The sequence below is a fragment of the Phaethon lepturus genome, unplaced genomic scaffold (assembly GCF_000687285.1).
Source record: "Phaethon lepturus isolate BGI_N335 unplaced genomic scaffold, ASM68728v1 scaffold17796, whole genome shotgun sequence".
Lineage (NCBI taxonomy): Eukaryota > Metazoa > Chordata > Aves > Phaethontiformes > Phaethontidae > Phaethon > Phaethon lepturus.
Window position 1 is genome coordinate 7,828 of NW_010544313.1, and position 13,844 is coordinate 21,671.

A 13,844-nucleotide genomic window follows, 5' to 3' on the forward strand; every position below is an offset into this window, starting at 1 on the left:
TCTGCAACCTCAAGGCTCTCACAGTTGCTAAGTGGGAAAGACCAGGAAAACTGTGAAAGGTGCTGGATATTTCTTGGCAGACCCAGTGTTGCCCCAGTGCTCCCTGAAGAGCGCTCCCTGAAGCCAAATCCCAGATCAGAGTCCTGCAGGTCCTTAAGCCTGAGCCCAGCTCACTCCAAAGCGATGCCCCTGCAGGGCTGCCCGCTCCAAACACAGAATCATTAAGGTTGGAAAAGATCTTTAAGACCATCAAGTCCAACCATCAATCCAACACCACCATGCCCACTAAACCATGTCCCCAAGTGCCACATCTACACATTTTTTGAATACTTCTGTAGAGATACAGCTCTGTCCTGGCCTCAGCCCCATACTAAGCCTCCAGCTGAGCAGGACTCTGGTGAGATCTCAGACCCATGGCAGCTGTAATACTTTTCCCACCCTGACTGGAGTGTCAACATAATATTTTTAATAAAATTCTGCATGTCTGTGCATGCACACAGTTATAATCCTATGGAAGCTTAGGAAATCAGCTTCATACCAAAAAAAACAGTATAGATTATCCACTATGAAGATGATATTCAGACAGGAAAAGTTACACATTGAAAAATGAGCAAGGCTTTATGAAAGGACTATGAGTCTTTCTCCCATGCACACCTTTTCATGATCTGGAGTTGCCACATGCCCATCTTTGTGAGTTTGAGGATAGCTAATAAAATCCCCCAAGAGAGCTACTGTACAGGCACCTGGTTTCACATAAACACCATAACACTAAGGGCTAGAAAAAAAAATAATCTGTGCAAATCTGTTGCAAGTTGTACCAAGACTGTATAAGCTTTGTAGTCATCTTGCCTCCATAACAGAAGTAAATCTCTGTTATATTATGTTACCCCTTCATAAGGCAAAACAAAGACTTCACGGAGGCTTGTAAGCTTTTGTTGGGATGGACCCCACCATCCCCAAATTGAGATCTGTCCCCGTGTTGAGGTCCCATAGCTGGTATGAAAAGTTCCCAGCTCTGAAACATATTTATATTATAGTGTACAGGGAGGGAAGCAGCTATGCAGTAATAGGGACAATCCCATCAGAAACCCTCAAACATTGTAAATAAAGGATTGAGAGACAAAAAGAAGCAAGACAGGAGAGAGTATTTATTCCAATTTGCCTTTCCACACTAGTGCTTTAAAGCAGACAACCCAGAAAGAGTTATGCCTTCTTCAGTTATGTGCTACTTCTGACGTTTGGACATGGAGATAGATCTTTTTGGCCTTTGGAGTACTTTGCCTGCGAGAATAACAAGACATGAGCAGCAAACCAGGAATGAAGCTGTTCAGTGAGCACCTAACTTCAAGTTCTTCACTTGCCCCGTCTCTTTCCCAGAGAAAAGGAGCAGCTAATCCTCAAAACCGCTAGATTTGCTCTGGCTCCTCAGTAGATATTGGTGCTTCACTCACAGTATGAATAGCTGCTATCAAGAATGCCCTTTTTCTGTTTCACAAGACCAGTTACTTTTTTTTTTTTTAAGCACAAATAACATTTATAATAGTGTTGCAGCAGGTTTGAGAGAGCGGTGCAGCTATTCACAGGCCAGTAAAGGCCTATGCTGCTTGTTTTCACATGCCTAGGTAGACAAGCAGTAAAAAGAAAATCTCTCCAGCTAGTCTGGGAATGAACTAGCAACTTCTTGGAAGCATCGGAGCTTCGCCAAGGAGCTCTGAGCAGGGATTTTGAACAATTTCAAGTGAAAGCTGCTAAGAGTTCATCTTCCTGACTCACCTGTGAAAGTTTTCAACATCTTCAACAGTCTCAGGCAAAACTCTTCCTTTAGTTTCAGGCAGAAGCAACACCAATCCGCCCGCAATCAAACCAAGAACAGCTTCAAATCAAACAGATGCACAAAGAGCTTGTTAGCACATACCAGTTTCCAGCATATACACCACTTTCTTCTCCCTGGCACAAAGGACTCATAAATGGCATCTTATTTTGTTCTTCATACAAGACGTGCACGTCAAGGCTCTACATGCAAAACTGGCATACCGCCTCTCGAGGGTGTGGCAGCCGCTTGGAGACAGCAACGAGCCGAGTTCAGTTGCGAGTTAATGCACTGAACTATGGCATCTCAGGCTGGACAGGCAACTGCAAAGAGGGAAGAACCCTTTCTAGTCTGAGTGTATGCCAGGACACTGATCCAATTTTTCTGCTATTTACGTAACAAGATTTAGAAAATATATACACAATGTGTTCTCTCCTACACAACGTGATTAACTTCTCCACTGGTCGTTTCTTTTGCCCACTTTGTACATGCTTGGTGTTTTAAATCTACGAAGCACCCTCCTAAACGTGCTGTCTGTTAAAAACTGCATATTGCCATTCAAGACATTTTTCTATAAATAGTGTGCTGATCCAAAGATTCAGAAAAGTTTTGCAGACCTTGACCTGAGAGTTCAACTCACTAGTCTGCAAACACTCCTCTTGCATTTATTTACCAACCTCTTTCCAAATAGCTGGAGAACAGACAGTTAACAGACTGTCAGAAAAGCTGAAGTGTAACAGCCACGTTATTAAATAGGCAATTATGTGAAATTCTAGGTTTGGGCTCCAGGACTGAGACAATATACCTCACAGAAGAGCACTAATTTATCAGATTTGAATTCATCAAAATACTAATCTCATCAAAATATTAGAACGTTTCTCAGCTCGTTGCCGTCTGTGGAACCTGTATTCACCTCTAGCTTCCTTTAAAATGCAAGGAACAATAATAAGTGCAAAGGAGACATCAATGTTTAAACAAGCTCCAGGTTGTTATAAACTGAAGGCTATGGCTTTTATAGATAGGAAAGGGCTTCTGCTGAATTTGGGGCAATAGCCTTAGCTGCTTTTCCCTCCCTATGAAACTTGGGGCCTGCTGCTGCACCCCAGGAGCAGCCGGCAAGGAGATAAGGTGGCACTTACTGAAGACTATCAGCGGCAGATCGTGCCAGACTTCCACCAGTCTGTAGACAATGAATGGGACGATGACTCCACCAACATCGCACAACGAGGAGCAGACCATCACCCCGAGGTTCCTGGTTCAACAGCAAAGCGATCACGTTAGCATCACAGTATTGTGGATGGAAGGGCACGGATCACAGTTCTGACCCTTGCACAGAGCTGCAGACCACAAAATGCCAAAATAGTTTGCAAAGACCTAGTTTTCCATTGGTGGGCACATCCAGTAGTTATTTAGACCTAAGTATTGCAAGAATAAAAAGCTTAGCAAATAGGAACAGGAGAGTATATCTGTATTTTCACATGTGTAAGCAAACTCCCAGGGTTAAAGATAGAAGAGAATCAGGCCCAAAGCATCTGAGGGGAGTTTCTGGACACTCTGTACATGAGCTGCAGTACATCTTCGGTGACCTAGTGCAAGGGGTGGCAAACGATCCTTCTGTTTGCTATACACAATTAGTAAAATTTAAAACTCCAGTGTATTCATTATGGACAGAGGAATGACATTAATGGAGTCTTGTTATTTCATATGTTGTGTAGCTTCACATAATCAGTGTCTCTCCAATGAAGAAAGGACGAGTAAGATCCATCTGGTCAGTGCAGACGTCTTCTCTGCAGGCAACAGCCTGCAGTCACTGCATAGAAAGAGGAAATTCCGAAGAAGAATTAACTCCCGCGCTTCAGGTTTCTGCAGTGCACTTATCTACTTCTGAGCCATTCACCATGCTGCCTGCTTACAAATAGGGAAAACATCTATCCTCAGGTGAAGGGCTTGAGTTAACACACATCCTCCATAGCAGACTCCGCTCTGGACAGGTCCAATTAACTTCAAACAAGATACAAATCCAAGCGATTTCCAAGGGACTTCAGAGTCCTCAGCCACCCTGGTTGTCTCCAGTTTTCCCTTTATTTCAGTCACAGGAGTTTTCATCTACCTTAAAGCACATTTGTTGTCTCCATGGATCTACTTTTTAAAGCATTTTAACTATGCTTTGCCTACTTTACATTCAGCAGTACCTGTGTAGTTCTGAAGCATCTGAGGATAACTTAGTTTAGCAAAAAACGGAACATAGACATCGGCCTCAACTATTTGTTTCCAGGACAAATGCTGACGGGGAGGGGGATGCACCTACCTGATGTATGTTGGATACAGTTCTGTGTTTACAAAGCAAACCATTTCAAAAGCCGTTGTGATTCCCATCCTCCCGATGCAAGCAGCCATCACTTTTAGCCAATGTATGTCTGCAGAGAAAATGCGTTCGACACGTTGAAAAGTATCCCAGCGGTTTAGCGGGAGTCAGTTAATAGACCAGTGCTATTGTAGGGGGGAGCTCTGGTCCCGTATCACCTGATGCTTTTAAGGGGCCTTGTTTCACCTCTGTGAACGAGGGAAGGGGAACAGCCAGCCCCGCACGAGCTGTGGCGCGGGGACCCTGCCACAGCAGCACGGGGGGCCCAGGTGCTTTGAGATTGACCATTAGCAGTGCTAGAAATAAACCTCATTTCGCTTCTGCAGCACCAGGAGCGCTACGAGAAGCCAGGGAGGCAGCGCCCGGCGGCGGGCGGGGGTTTGCGGACCTGCGGGGCTGGGAGAGGGAAGGAGAGGTGGGCGCTGCTCCCGGGGGCAATGCCAGGCTGGGAAGCCACCCTATGGCCCCACGCAGGCGACTCACCCTCCGGGATCAGGGCTGTGACAAGGCAGGCGGCCCCAGCCACCAGGTTCGCTGCAGCCCAGGGGTAGCGTCGCCCGACGCGGTCGATGGTGACGATGATGATGAAGGCGGCTGGGAACTCAACAAGCGCAGAATAGAGGAAATCCAGATACATGTTCCCAGCGGCTACTCCCATGTGCATGATGAGACCCTGGTAGAGGACGGAGCTCGTAAACCTAGACAGAGAAGAGCATCCTGGCTTCATTAGTCAGTCGGAGGACCAAGGTCTGCGTCCTGCTGGAGCCTTCATAACCACAGCTTCAAAAACAGCTCTCCAACATTGTCTTCTTACCAGTTGTACATCAAAATGAATGTGTTTTTTCTCATCTGTGGTGTCCTTACAAGGTCAATGAATGAAGGACGCTGCTTTTCACAATCTTCCTCCTCAAATTTAATATCCTGCAGAAGAGCCAGTACAAAGTACAGTAAGCTTCTGCTGGGACGAACTGATGGAAGGGACTATCATGATGCTTACGTGCATAAGCAAACCCTAAACTCACCTCAAAATGGGAAGGCATCTTTTTCCGATTTTTTTTAGCCATGTCACTGACAATTTTCATAGCTTTGTCATTTTTTCCTTGAGAGATCAGCCACCTGGGAGACTCTGGGAGGCACCTACAATGCGAGTGGAATGCTATTATATACCAAAACATAAAGCACACACAGCACTCCCATGTTTGGAAACTGTGGAGAGAAGGCTTTGGTTGAATAGAGGCAGGTGGGTTTTTTCCTTTGTTTTTTGTTTGTTTGGGTCTTTTTATGTGTTTCTCCCCTTGCCCCAAAAAGTAGTATATTCCATTGCTGAAAAGGGAAGAGGAGCAGTTGTGGGTAGTGGCTTTAGTGAGAGGCGAGTTTGCTAAAGATAAATCAGGGAAGGGCTTTCGGTGAGAGTAGTGCTATCATTTTATTCAGCCTGTTCACCACAAACTGGCAGTTGTGCCATCACAGGTTAAGAAGAAGTAAACAGGCTAGAACTGGCTTACCAAGTCACAAGTATGGAAAAAGACAGACAACAAATCTCTTTCTACTATTCCTAACCTCTTGACTCATCCAGACAGTAATTCCTCCATACCCATTCTCAAATCAAAGCACTCAAACTGAAAAATACCAATCAAAAAGAGAGGAGAGAATCCAAAACAAAGGTGAACCCACATGCCTTCTTGGTTGGACCACAAAAAGCTGCAACGTTTTTTCCTTAAAAGAACATGTAAACAACCTGTTACAGTTATGTTAGCATTCGACGATCTCTCAATCACCATCTTTTCAGTCTTGGAAAACACTAAATTATGTCAAGGCATTTCTTTTCCTTTATGAAATTCTTAATGAAGATAATATATGTTATTAAACCGCTCTCCTCCAGTGTTTCAAAGCTGAGATGCAATGAAGTCTCAGCTGCTGGGGGGTCCTATTTCCCTGTCCTTTTTGTTGTGTACCGCCTCTTTGCACTAAGAGGCACACACAACCAAAGTCTCCCTCAGTATCAAGACCTAGCAGACACAAGAAGCTGGGTTTCGGGGGCAGAGGGGGGCAGGGGTACAACGAAAGCCCATTTACCAGTAGTAGAACAGGAAGAAGCAGCTCGGCAGGGTGACGGTGAGCTGCAGCCACCGCCAGTGAGGGATGGCGTAAGCGATGGCATCAAAGACCAGGAGCCCAACGGAGAAGGCCGTCTGGTAGAGGATGCCCACCGTCCTCCGGTACTTCGGACCGACGACTTCCGTCACTGCAAACACGCACAGAGGCGGGTGAATGACAGCTCAGCCATGACTGCTCAGCACACCAGTAACGTGCTCTGTGGGGACACTGGAAGACCAGTGCTGTGTTAACACCCTGAAGAAACCATCTTGGTAATCCTGGGCTTCCTGGCATAAAGCCTTCAGGCAAAAATCCCTGGTGCTGGCAGAGGAAGGTTTGCTTTTCTCCCAAAGGTTTGCTTTTTCACCCAAACTCTCAGCAGAGAAGAAAACACTGCTCCTGCTCTTACACTGGCCTAAGGCGTCCAGTACTGTCCTCTGTCACGGAAATCTCTGATTTCAAAATCACACATTCCTCAAAGTGCACAGATGGATTTTTGTGGTAAAATCTAACACCAACCTACATAATGTCTCCAACCCAATAACAAAACATCATATTTTGTTTTCTAAGTGCAGGCTTTCAGCCTGCATCTCACTCCAAGTATGTAAGAAATGCTTGCACCACAGGACGGCATACAGCTTCCTGACTCATCCTGCACTTTGCAACTGCACATCACAGGATAGACCCACAGGTCTTGTTGATACAGACCTAAAAGTAACTATTCCAGCAGGCAGGCGCAAGCACATGCAAAATTTTGCATCCAGTTGTGTGATTTCAAGAACGCAAACAAATTAGAAAAAGAACAGAAAGCAGTTCTTTAGCAACTGAAGGAAGTGCTGTGTTTTGGAGCTGCGGATTAACTACCCCTGCTTGGCCAAATCATGCACTGACACAAAGACATCTCCTTGGGCTCAGTAGGACTGAGCCAAAAGCAGCTGAAGAGTAGACAAGTGTTCCAGGAGGGTATGACAACAAGGTTGTCCTTGTTGTCACAAGGACCCAGGGTCCTTGTACCTTTCCCTGGACATTCGGTATTGGTCACCCTTAGGGAGAGGAAGCAAGTTTAAAGGGGCTTTGGGGCAGATTCTGGGTGATTTCTCTCTCATGAGAGCATTTCAAGGAGAATCCAGAAGTAGCAAGGTGTAACTGCTGGCAAATACCAGGATAGGGCAAGTCATTGTCCTGATAGGGATCTTATGCTCTCAAATGGCATAAAGTTCCCCAGAAGAAGTGATAAAGATTTCATTTGTGCTAGGAAAAGATTTAAAAGGCCAAGCAAACATCTATAATGTGCACAAGAAGGAACAATCATGTCTTGGCAGAAGACGGTCTGGACCGTGGGCTACATGGGGGTTTTTTTTATTTATATCAGACATCCGGATAACTGCATTAGCAAGATGTCCCTGCTAAAAGACTTAATAGACATCTAGAGTGTTGATATTTACATTTTTTCCACTATCACAATGAACTAGATCACTCAGAGCTATTCAACAGAGCCACCTGACATCCTAATCCAGATAAGGCTCTATTGGGCAGCACTCAAAATATTTAATTTGCTGTTTTGGTGATTGCTTGGCGTTGGGTATTTTTGACAAGAGCCCAAACTCCACACCAAGAAGTCAGAGAATCACAGAATCACTAGGTTGGAAAGGACCTTCAAGATCATCAAGTCCAACCATTAATCCAGCGCCACCATGTCCCCTAAACCATGTCCTGAAGTGCCACATCCACACGTTTCTTGAACACTTCTGAACTCCAGAAGTCCCAGGCAGCTCTACCAAGCACCAGAAAGCAGCCCCAACCCTGCTGCCATGCAGCCGTGCTTCACCACCAGGCACGGCCGGCGCAAGCTGGAGCGGCACCGGCACAGCCTGGCTCCTCGCGTTGCTTTGCCGTTCCCCAGGTTGGCCTCTGCTCAGACAAATGCACAGACACCCAAACAGCTTGTCTCTTTCTCAGCAAGTACGTGCTGTTCTTCGGTTATTTTGGGGCTGTAAAGGCTCCATTTGCCTTTTAATGCTCTTTGTGTCATAAAAATGCCTCCAACTTTCCACACCCTCTGCCTGCTTCTTTAATGGCCTCCTCCGTCATCAGCCTGTCCGCGGCGGCGGTCTGCCCTGGGACCGTCGCCTTCCCCAGCAGATGCCCGAGGGAGGGAGAGGAGCGTGGGGGCCCAGATCTGCAAAAGGGGAGCTGCAACAGAGGGGAAAGGCTGTCTTAACAGTCCTGATATACCACTGCTTGCTTGAGCTTTGAAGGCTACTGTTGCTTCTCCCTAACGACAGCGCTTGAAAAAATCCTGAGAAGTCAAAGAGGGAGAAAACTCCGCGATAAAACACCATGGGCGGCATTTTTTAAGCGGCTTTTGTCCAGGGATTTTTGGTTGGGCTTTTTCTTCATCTTCTGCAGCCAGTCTTGCTCCTGGAAAAAGGTCTGAACTCACCCAGGATGTAGCCTGCGGTCCAGCAGCCCTTGCTGACCAGCCCTTGCAAGAACCGGAGGATGACTATCCACAGGTAGGTGGGCAGAAAGACCAGAAGGATTCCGCAGACAACATTTGCAAGAATTGTATTTAAGATGCAAAATTTACGGCCAAACCTGGATTGGAAGATAATACGTGTAAAGCAAAACACTAGTCATGAAAACAACGGCATTTTAAATTAGTAAGGACTTTGTGTATCTTTGGAGAGGAAAAAAACCGAAACACCAACAAATCCAACTTTGCTGTACAAGGGATAGGTACATACTGATTTTTATTCTTAGCCCATTACTCACTTATCTCCTTTTCTATCCTATTTTTTCTAAATTACTGTGCCAATTGCTCTGCAATTCCACAAAGGCTTTCAGGAAAAAGAAAAGTTTCCCAAGTTAAAGAACAATAGTCCTGTATTTACATGTATTTGGACCGTGACTGTTATCCTTAAATTTCAGAACGGGCAGCTGAGTAATCTGTTTTTTTATGATGGGGGTGAAACATAAGTATGGGTTAATATTGTGTTTCTGAAATGTCTGTGTGCACCAGATTTATATACCACAATCTTGATCTCCAAAAATCTAATTTGTACGGCTCTTGTTGTGAGTGGGCTGCATTTCACAGCTGGAGCAACTCAGAGCCTGCTGTACTAACAGTCCTGGGCAGGAGGGGAACAAGGGGAAAAAGGGCCTTCAAATACTGACATTTGTTCCCTTTTAACCCAGCTGCCTGGGCTGGGGCAGGTGTCTCTGCTGGCTCTGACCAGGGAGCTATAGATGCCGGGACAGAAGGATTTCTGCTTTTTCACAGTGACTGCTGCTGTACCTAGCTGGCCACCTCTGCATCTACTCTTCCAAAGTTTCTCCAAAGGAAGCAAGACGTTTCGAAGCTGCAGCAACACAGAGTGTGACAACTCAAGTTGGGGCTCCAAACCAGCGTTTCCTGGCTTGGGCTAACGCCCCAGGGCTCTGGTGCAGCACGGTAGGGAGTCTGGGGTGTACGGTCCTAAAAGAGCTTTGTGGGCTCTGCAGGACTCGCTGAGCAGAAGATTTGTGCAAGCCACCAGGTGTGACCTAAGAGACAGAGTACTTGCTCCTCATGCCGTGACTGCATGTCCAGGTGGTTGACCTTATTTTGAGAAGAGCAGAGATGATAGCAGTTGCACAACCTTTCCCTGTCTTTATCTAAGGTTAGCTGCTGAACACGGATAAGGGAGGTCAGAGGGTTTTACTGTCAGCCCACACATACCTGTCTGCTATGTAGCCAATGTTTATGGAGCCAATAAAAAACCCAGCATTCACAGAAGACTGAAAGAGGTCCAGCTTCCAGGAGTCCTCACACACCAGGTTAAACTAAAGGAGCAAACACAGTTAGAAGCAGAGTGAAAAGAGGGGCTGGCTCACATCCACAAGTTTCCTTTGCCTCAGTTAAAGATTTAAATTTGTTTCTAGGTCAAAGATTGTTTTATCAGCACCCAGAAACCCTACTGACTTAATTAAGGGTCCAACATTAAAAACGGGATCACGCCCTTGAGCAGGTTCCTGGCTATTTCCCATTCATGTCTCATCTCTTATTACTAGAAAGAACATAACTGAGTTATTACTTGTCCAGATTAGAACCCTAGTTTGTGTTAGGCCTTGTTGATCAAATCAGCATGGACATGCTGATCACCCTGGGCTTTACAAACAGCTTTTTTTGTGGCTGATGGGGAGCATTTCTAAGCAGTTCTGGTTGTTGCACACCCTCACATGCCACAGTAGTCCCTGCAGACACCTCAGGACTAAGGGTGATGCCTTCACTAAAGGTATCCTAGATGCTCACAGAATTCTGCCTCATCCCAATTCCCGTGGAACACCAGCTCCTGAAAGGAGGGTGGGAAGAGGTATCTGCATCTGCGCCTGTGGCTGCAGAATCTTCTTTCTGCTCTGGCCTTTTGCTCAACTAAATAGTCCTACAGCCTAACATGTCTGGAGACCAGGTATTTTGTGTCCAGGGCCACATGGGTGTGCACATATATTTGCCATCTGCCCTTAGTTCTCTTCTCTTACTTAAGTAGAAATATGTAAAAGCTATTGGAGAATAAGTTATTTCAAAAAAGCTGTCCTAGCATGACTGAGAATCCCTTCCCATCCTACTGGTGGATGGGTTTATTTAAAGCTATGCATCTTTAATCAACATAAAACCAGATACTCCTCCTGATGCTCTGTCGGGCTTCCCGTGAGGATATTCTTCCACGCGTAAATTTTTCCTTTGAGAAAAGTAACGTGCTTTACTCCACACTATTCTTTCCCTTGCTTAGCTGCCAGAGCCAGGGACAACAAAACAGAGCCCGAGAGCCTTCACGGAAGCAAAGGTGCTTCACATCCAGAAGCAAAACGCATTGCCAAAGTGCACAGAGGCGCGTGTGACGTTTCTGGTTACCCTGGGAAGGAAGCAGCCCATGGGTCTGGCCTCGCACCGCCTTCGGAAGACAAGGGAAGATGACCGATGTGAAAGCGTGACCGCATGAATCCACACAGACTGCAAGTTTTCAGCTTCCCACGATCTGAAGAGATAATGGTGGGGGCATCTGGGCCACGGCATCTGCTCGAGCCTTTTGCAGCAAGATGTGCCTGCTGCGCTGCTGCTTTGTAGAAATCCTGGGTCACCCTCCATTTGGGGTGTCTCACTTCCTCACTTGAACGTCACACAGTCCATGCTTTGCTGAAAGAAGTACGCTCACAGTACACCACCTAAAATCTAGCTCCAACCTCTTACAAAACCACAAACGCTGAAGTTGCTAGAGCACAGAATTTACCTGCTCCTGTGTTTGTGTTAGGTAGGGGGGAAAGAATCCTGACTTCCATCACCTGTAAAAATTTAGAGGAACTCTCTATGACAAAATCAAGTTTGTCATCCCAGATATTGGTTTGTTTTTAAAGTTAAAGCACCTAAAACCCTCAAGTACCCCAAGCAGCTTAAATACCGTTTTCAGTTTATTCACACATCTTCTGAGAACACAAAACAGCCATCAGATTTCCTGCAATTTATTCCTGAATTAAACTGTTTAACTATAGGAAGTGATTACCTTTTCCCTCACCCATAGTCATTCAAACGTATTTGAAACAAATTTAAAGAAAAAAAAAAAAAGGAAAAGAAAGGAAAAGAAAAGAAATCAAGACCTTCACATCTGGGCAGGGATCCCGGGAAGATGGGGAGGTCCGTGCAGCGCGCCCGCTCGGGGATCTGCTGGTGGTGTTTGCAGCGCTGCGCGCCGCTGATGCCTCCCAGCCGCTGTTTACACACGTCCACCAATCGGACCTCTCATGTGACAGGAGTTTCATTCAGAACTGGACTTTATCTACCTAGGGATTTATTTGCTGAAATGGGCTTTGCTCCCCAGCTGGAGATATAAGCCCCCTGAGCAGCCAAGGCAATGCTTCACAGCCAGGACAGAGGGAAGACAACCTGCAAAACGCCCGGCACAAGTTCGCTGCAAGAGGATCCCCTCGTCCAGGTAAGCAGGCGTCGTTTTAACACAGCCTAAGCTACACCAGCCCTCTCCCACGTCCCTCGCTCGCCTGTAACTGAGGGGGCAAGGGAAGGGGGTTATTTATTTTTACCTCAGTCACGAGAGAGGTTCCCGGGGAGTCGTAGACCCAGCCGTCCCGGCAGGGACCGAGGGGGATGGTGCTCTGGTTGCCCACGAGGCTGCCAAGGGGGTCGGTGCAGCTGACGCCCGTCGTGTTCCAGTCCACCTCGTACCTCCTGCAGCGGCTGCTGAAACTGGCCCCATGGCCATGGCCACCCCACTCGGGAACTGTGTGATTCAGCTGCTCCCCCACGCTCCAGCCACAGCGCTGGCTCAGCTCAGCCACCCCGGGACTGAAGCAGCGATGCTCGGGGGTGAACCCAAAGAAGACGACACCCACATACACCGGGGTGAAAGCAGCAGAAAGCAAGCACAGGACAAAGAAGATTTGCTTCTGAAACCTGTCAAATTCTCCAACGTTCTCCAAAATGTCATCTAGGGTTGTCATTTTGGTATCAAAACCACCCCAAAAACCTCATCTAGGTCTTCTCTGCAGCACTGATACATTTAGTTGGCAGCAAAGCTATTTAAGCCACAAAGACATTTGACCAAAAGTCAAGACTAACTCCATAAATTATTAAACTACATGTTGCAAGCTTTATTTTTTAGGTTTCATTTGAAATCAGACCTTAATTCACCCAGGGAGAATTTGCATTTAACCCCTAATCAGAGCACATATGCTCCTTTCCTCCAGAAAAGCTGCAAACAGCCCCAGCACTTTGGGCTCTTTTACTAGCCAAACCAGCTCCTCAAAGAAGAGGCATTTTTAAGGAGCAAGTGTAGATGGAAAATTCTACCAACGTGCAAGCAAACGAAAAGCGTAGTGTGGCAGTTGCCGGGCGCCACATGCGAACAAGGCTTACCAGCCGGGTTCTATAAAGAATAGGTAAGCACGCTGAAACACAAGCGTCTCTGCGTCGAGCCGCGTAACGGTAAGGGAAGGACTTCCGCGCGACTCCGGCACGACGTACATCTCCCCTCTGCCGCCACCCTCACTCGCCGCACGCCTCCACGTCCAAGGAAAAAGGGAACAGAGTTTTCACCTGACCGTATTTTTGCAGTGATAGAAAAGATAAAAAGCGCTCGCTACAGAATTACGCACTGGGAATAGCTTTGGGAAGCCATAATATAAAATACTTGTGGCCAAAACAACTATTTCTTCCTGTAGAAGACCTGTAAGGCCTAAGATAAAATTCATTGTGGGGCACCCCCAAAAAAACCCCAGCTATATCAGGCTCTGATGACAGTTCATGCTGTCAATGGAGAGACGCTTGCTACTCCAACACATTTTGCTGACAACAGCCGTTTCCATCAGAAAAAAAAAGCCTGAGTGGAGGTAACATTTTAAAGATGGAAAAAAGTGAAAAATGGTCTAGAAACTGACTTGCCCAGCTTAGGCAACCAGGCAAAAAAGGTTACAGACCTTCTCTCAACACGCTCCAAAAAATAAACCCCAAGCCCGGCGCCGCACCACCCCACACCAGATGATGGGCTCCGTGGCTGCAGGGGCTCCACACGGAGCCGGGGC

The 13,844-nt window shown here is 46.6% G+C and overlaps 1 protein-coding gene across 1 annotated transcript; it reads right to left on the reverse strand.

Moving 5' to 3' along the window:
* Positions 1 to 1,144: 1,144 nt before the first annotated feature.
* Positions 1,145 to 12,787, reverse strand: LOC104622000 (solute carrier family 22 member 2-like). Its single transcript, XM_010288649.1, has 11 exons — positions 12,348 to 12,787; positions 9,994 to 10,097; positions 8,716 to 8,870; positions 6,252 to 6,420; positions 5,198 to 5,312; positions 4,990 to 5,096; positions 4,659 to 4,873; positions 4,119 to 4,227; positions 2,950 to 3,062; positions 1,774 to 1,873; positions 1,145 to 1,281 (listed from the first exon to the last, which is right to left on the reverse strand). Exons 1-11 carry the CDS (start codon positions 12,762 to 12,764, stop codon positions 1,215 to 1,217), a joined length of 1,671 nt encoding a protein of 556 aa, XP_010286951.1. The 5' UTR covers positions 12,765 to 12,787; the 3' UTR covers positions 1,145 to 1,214.
* Between the last annotated feature and the right edge of the window lie 1,057 nt (positions 12,788 to 13,844).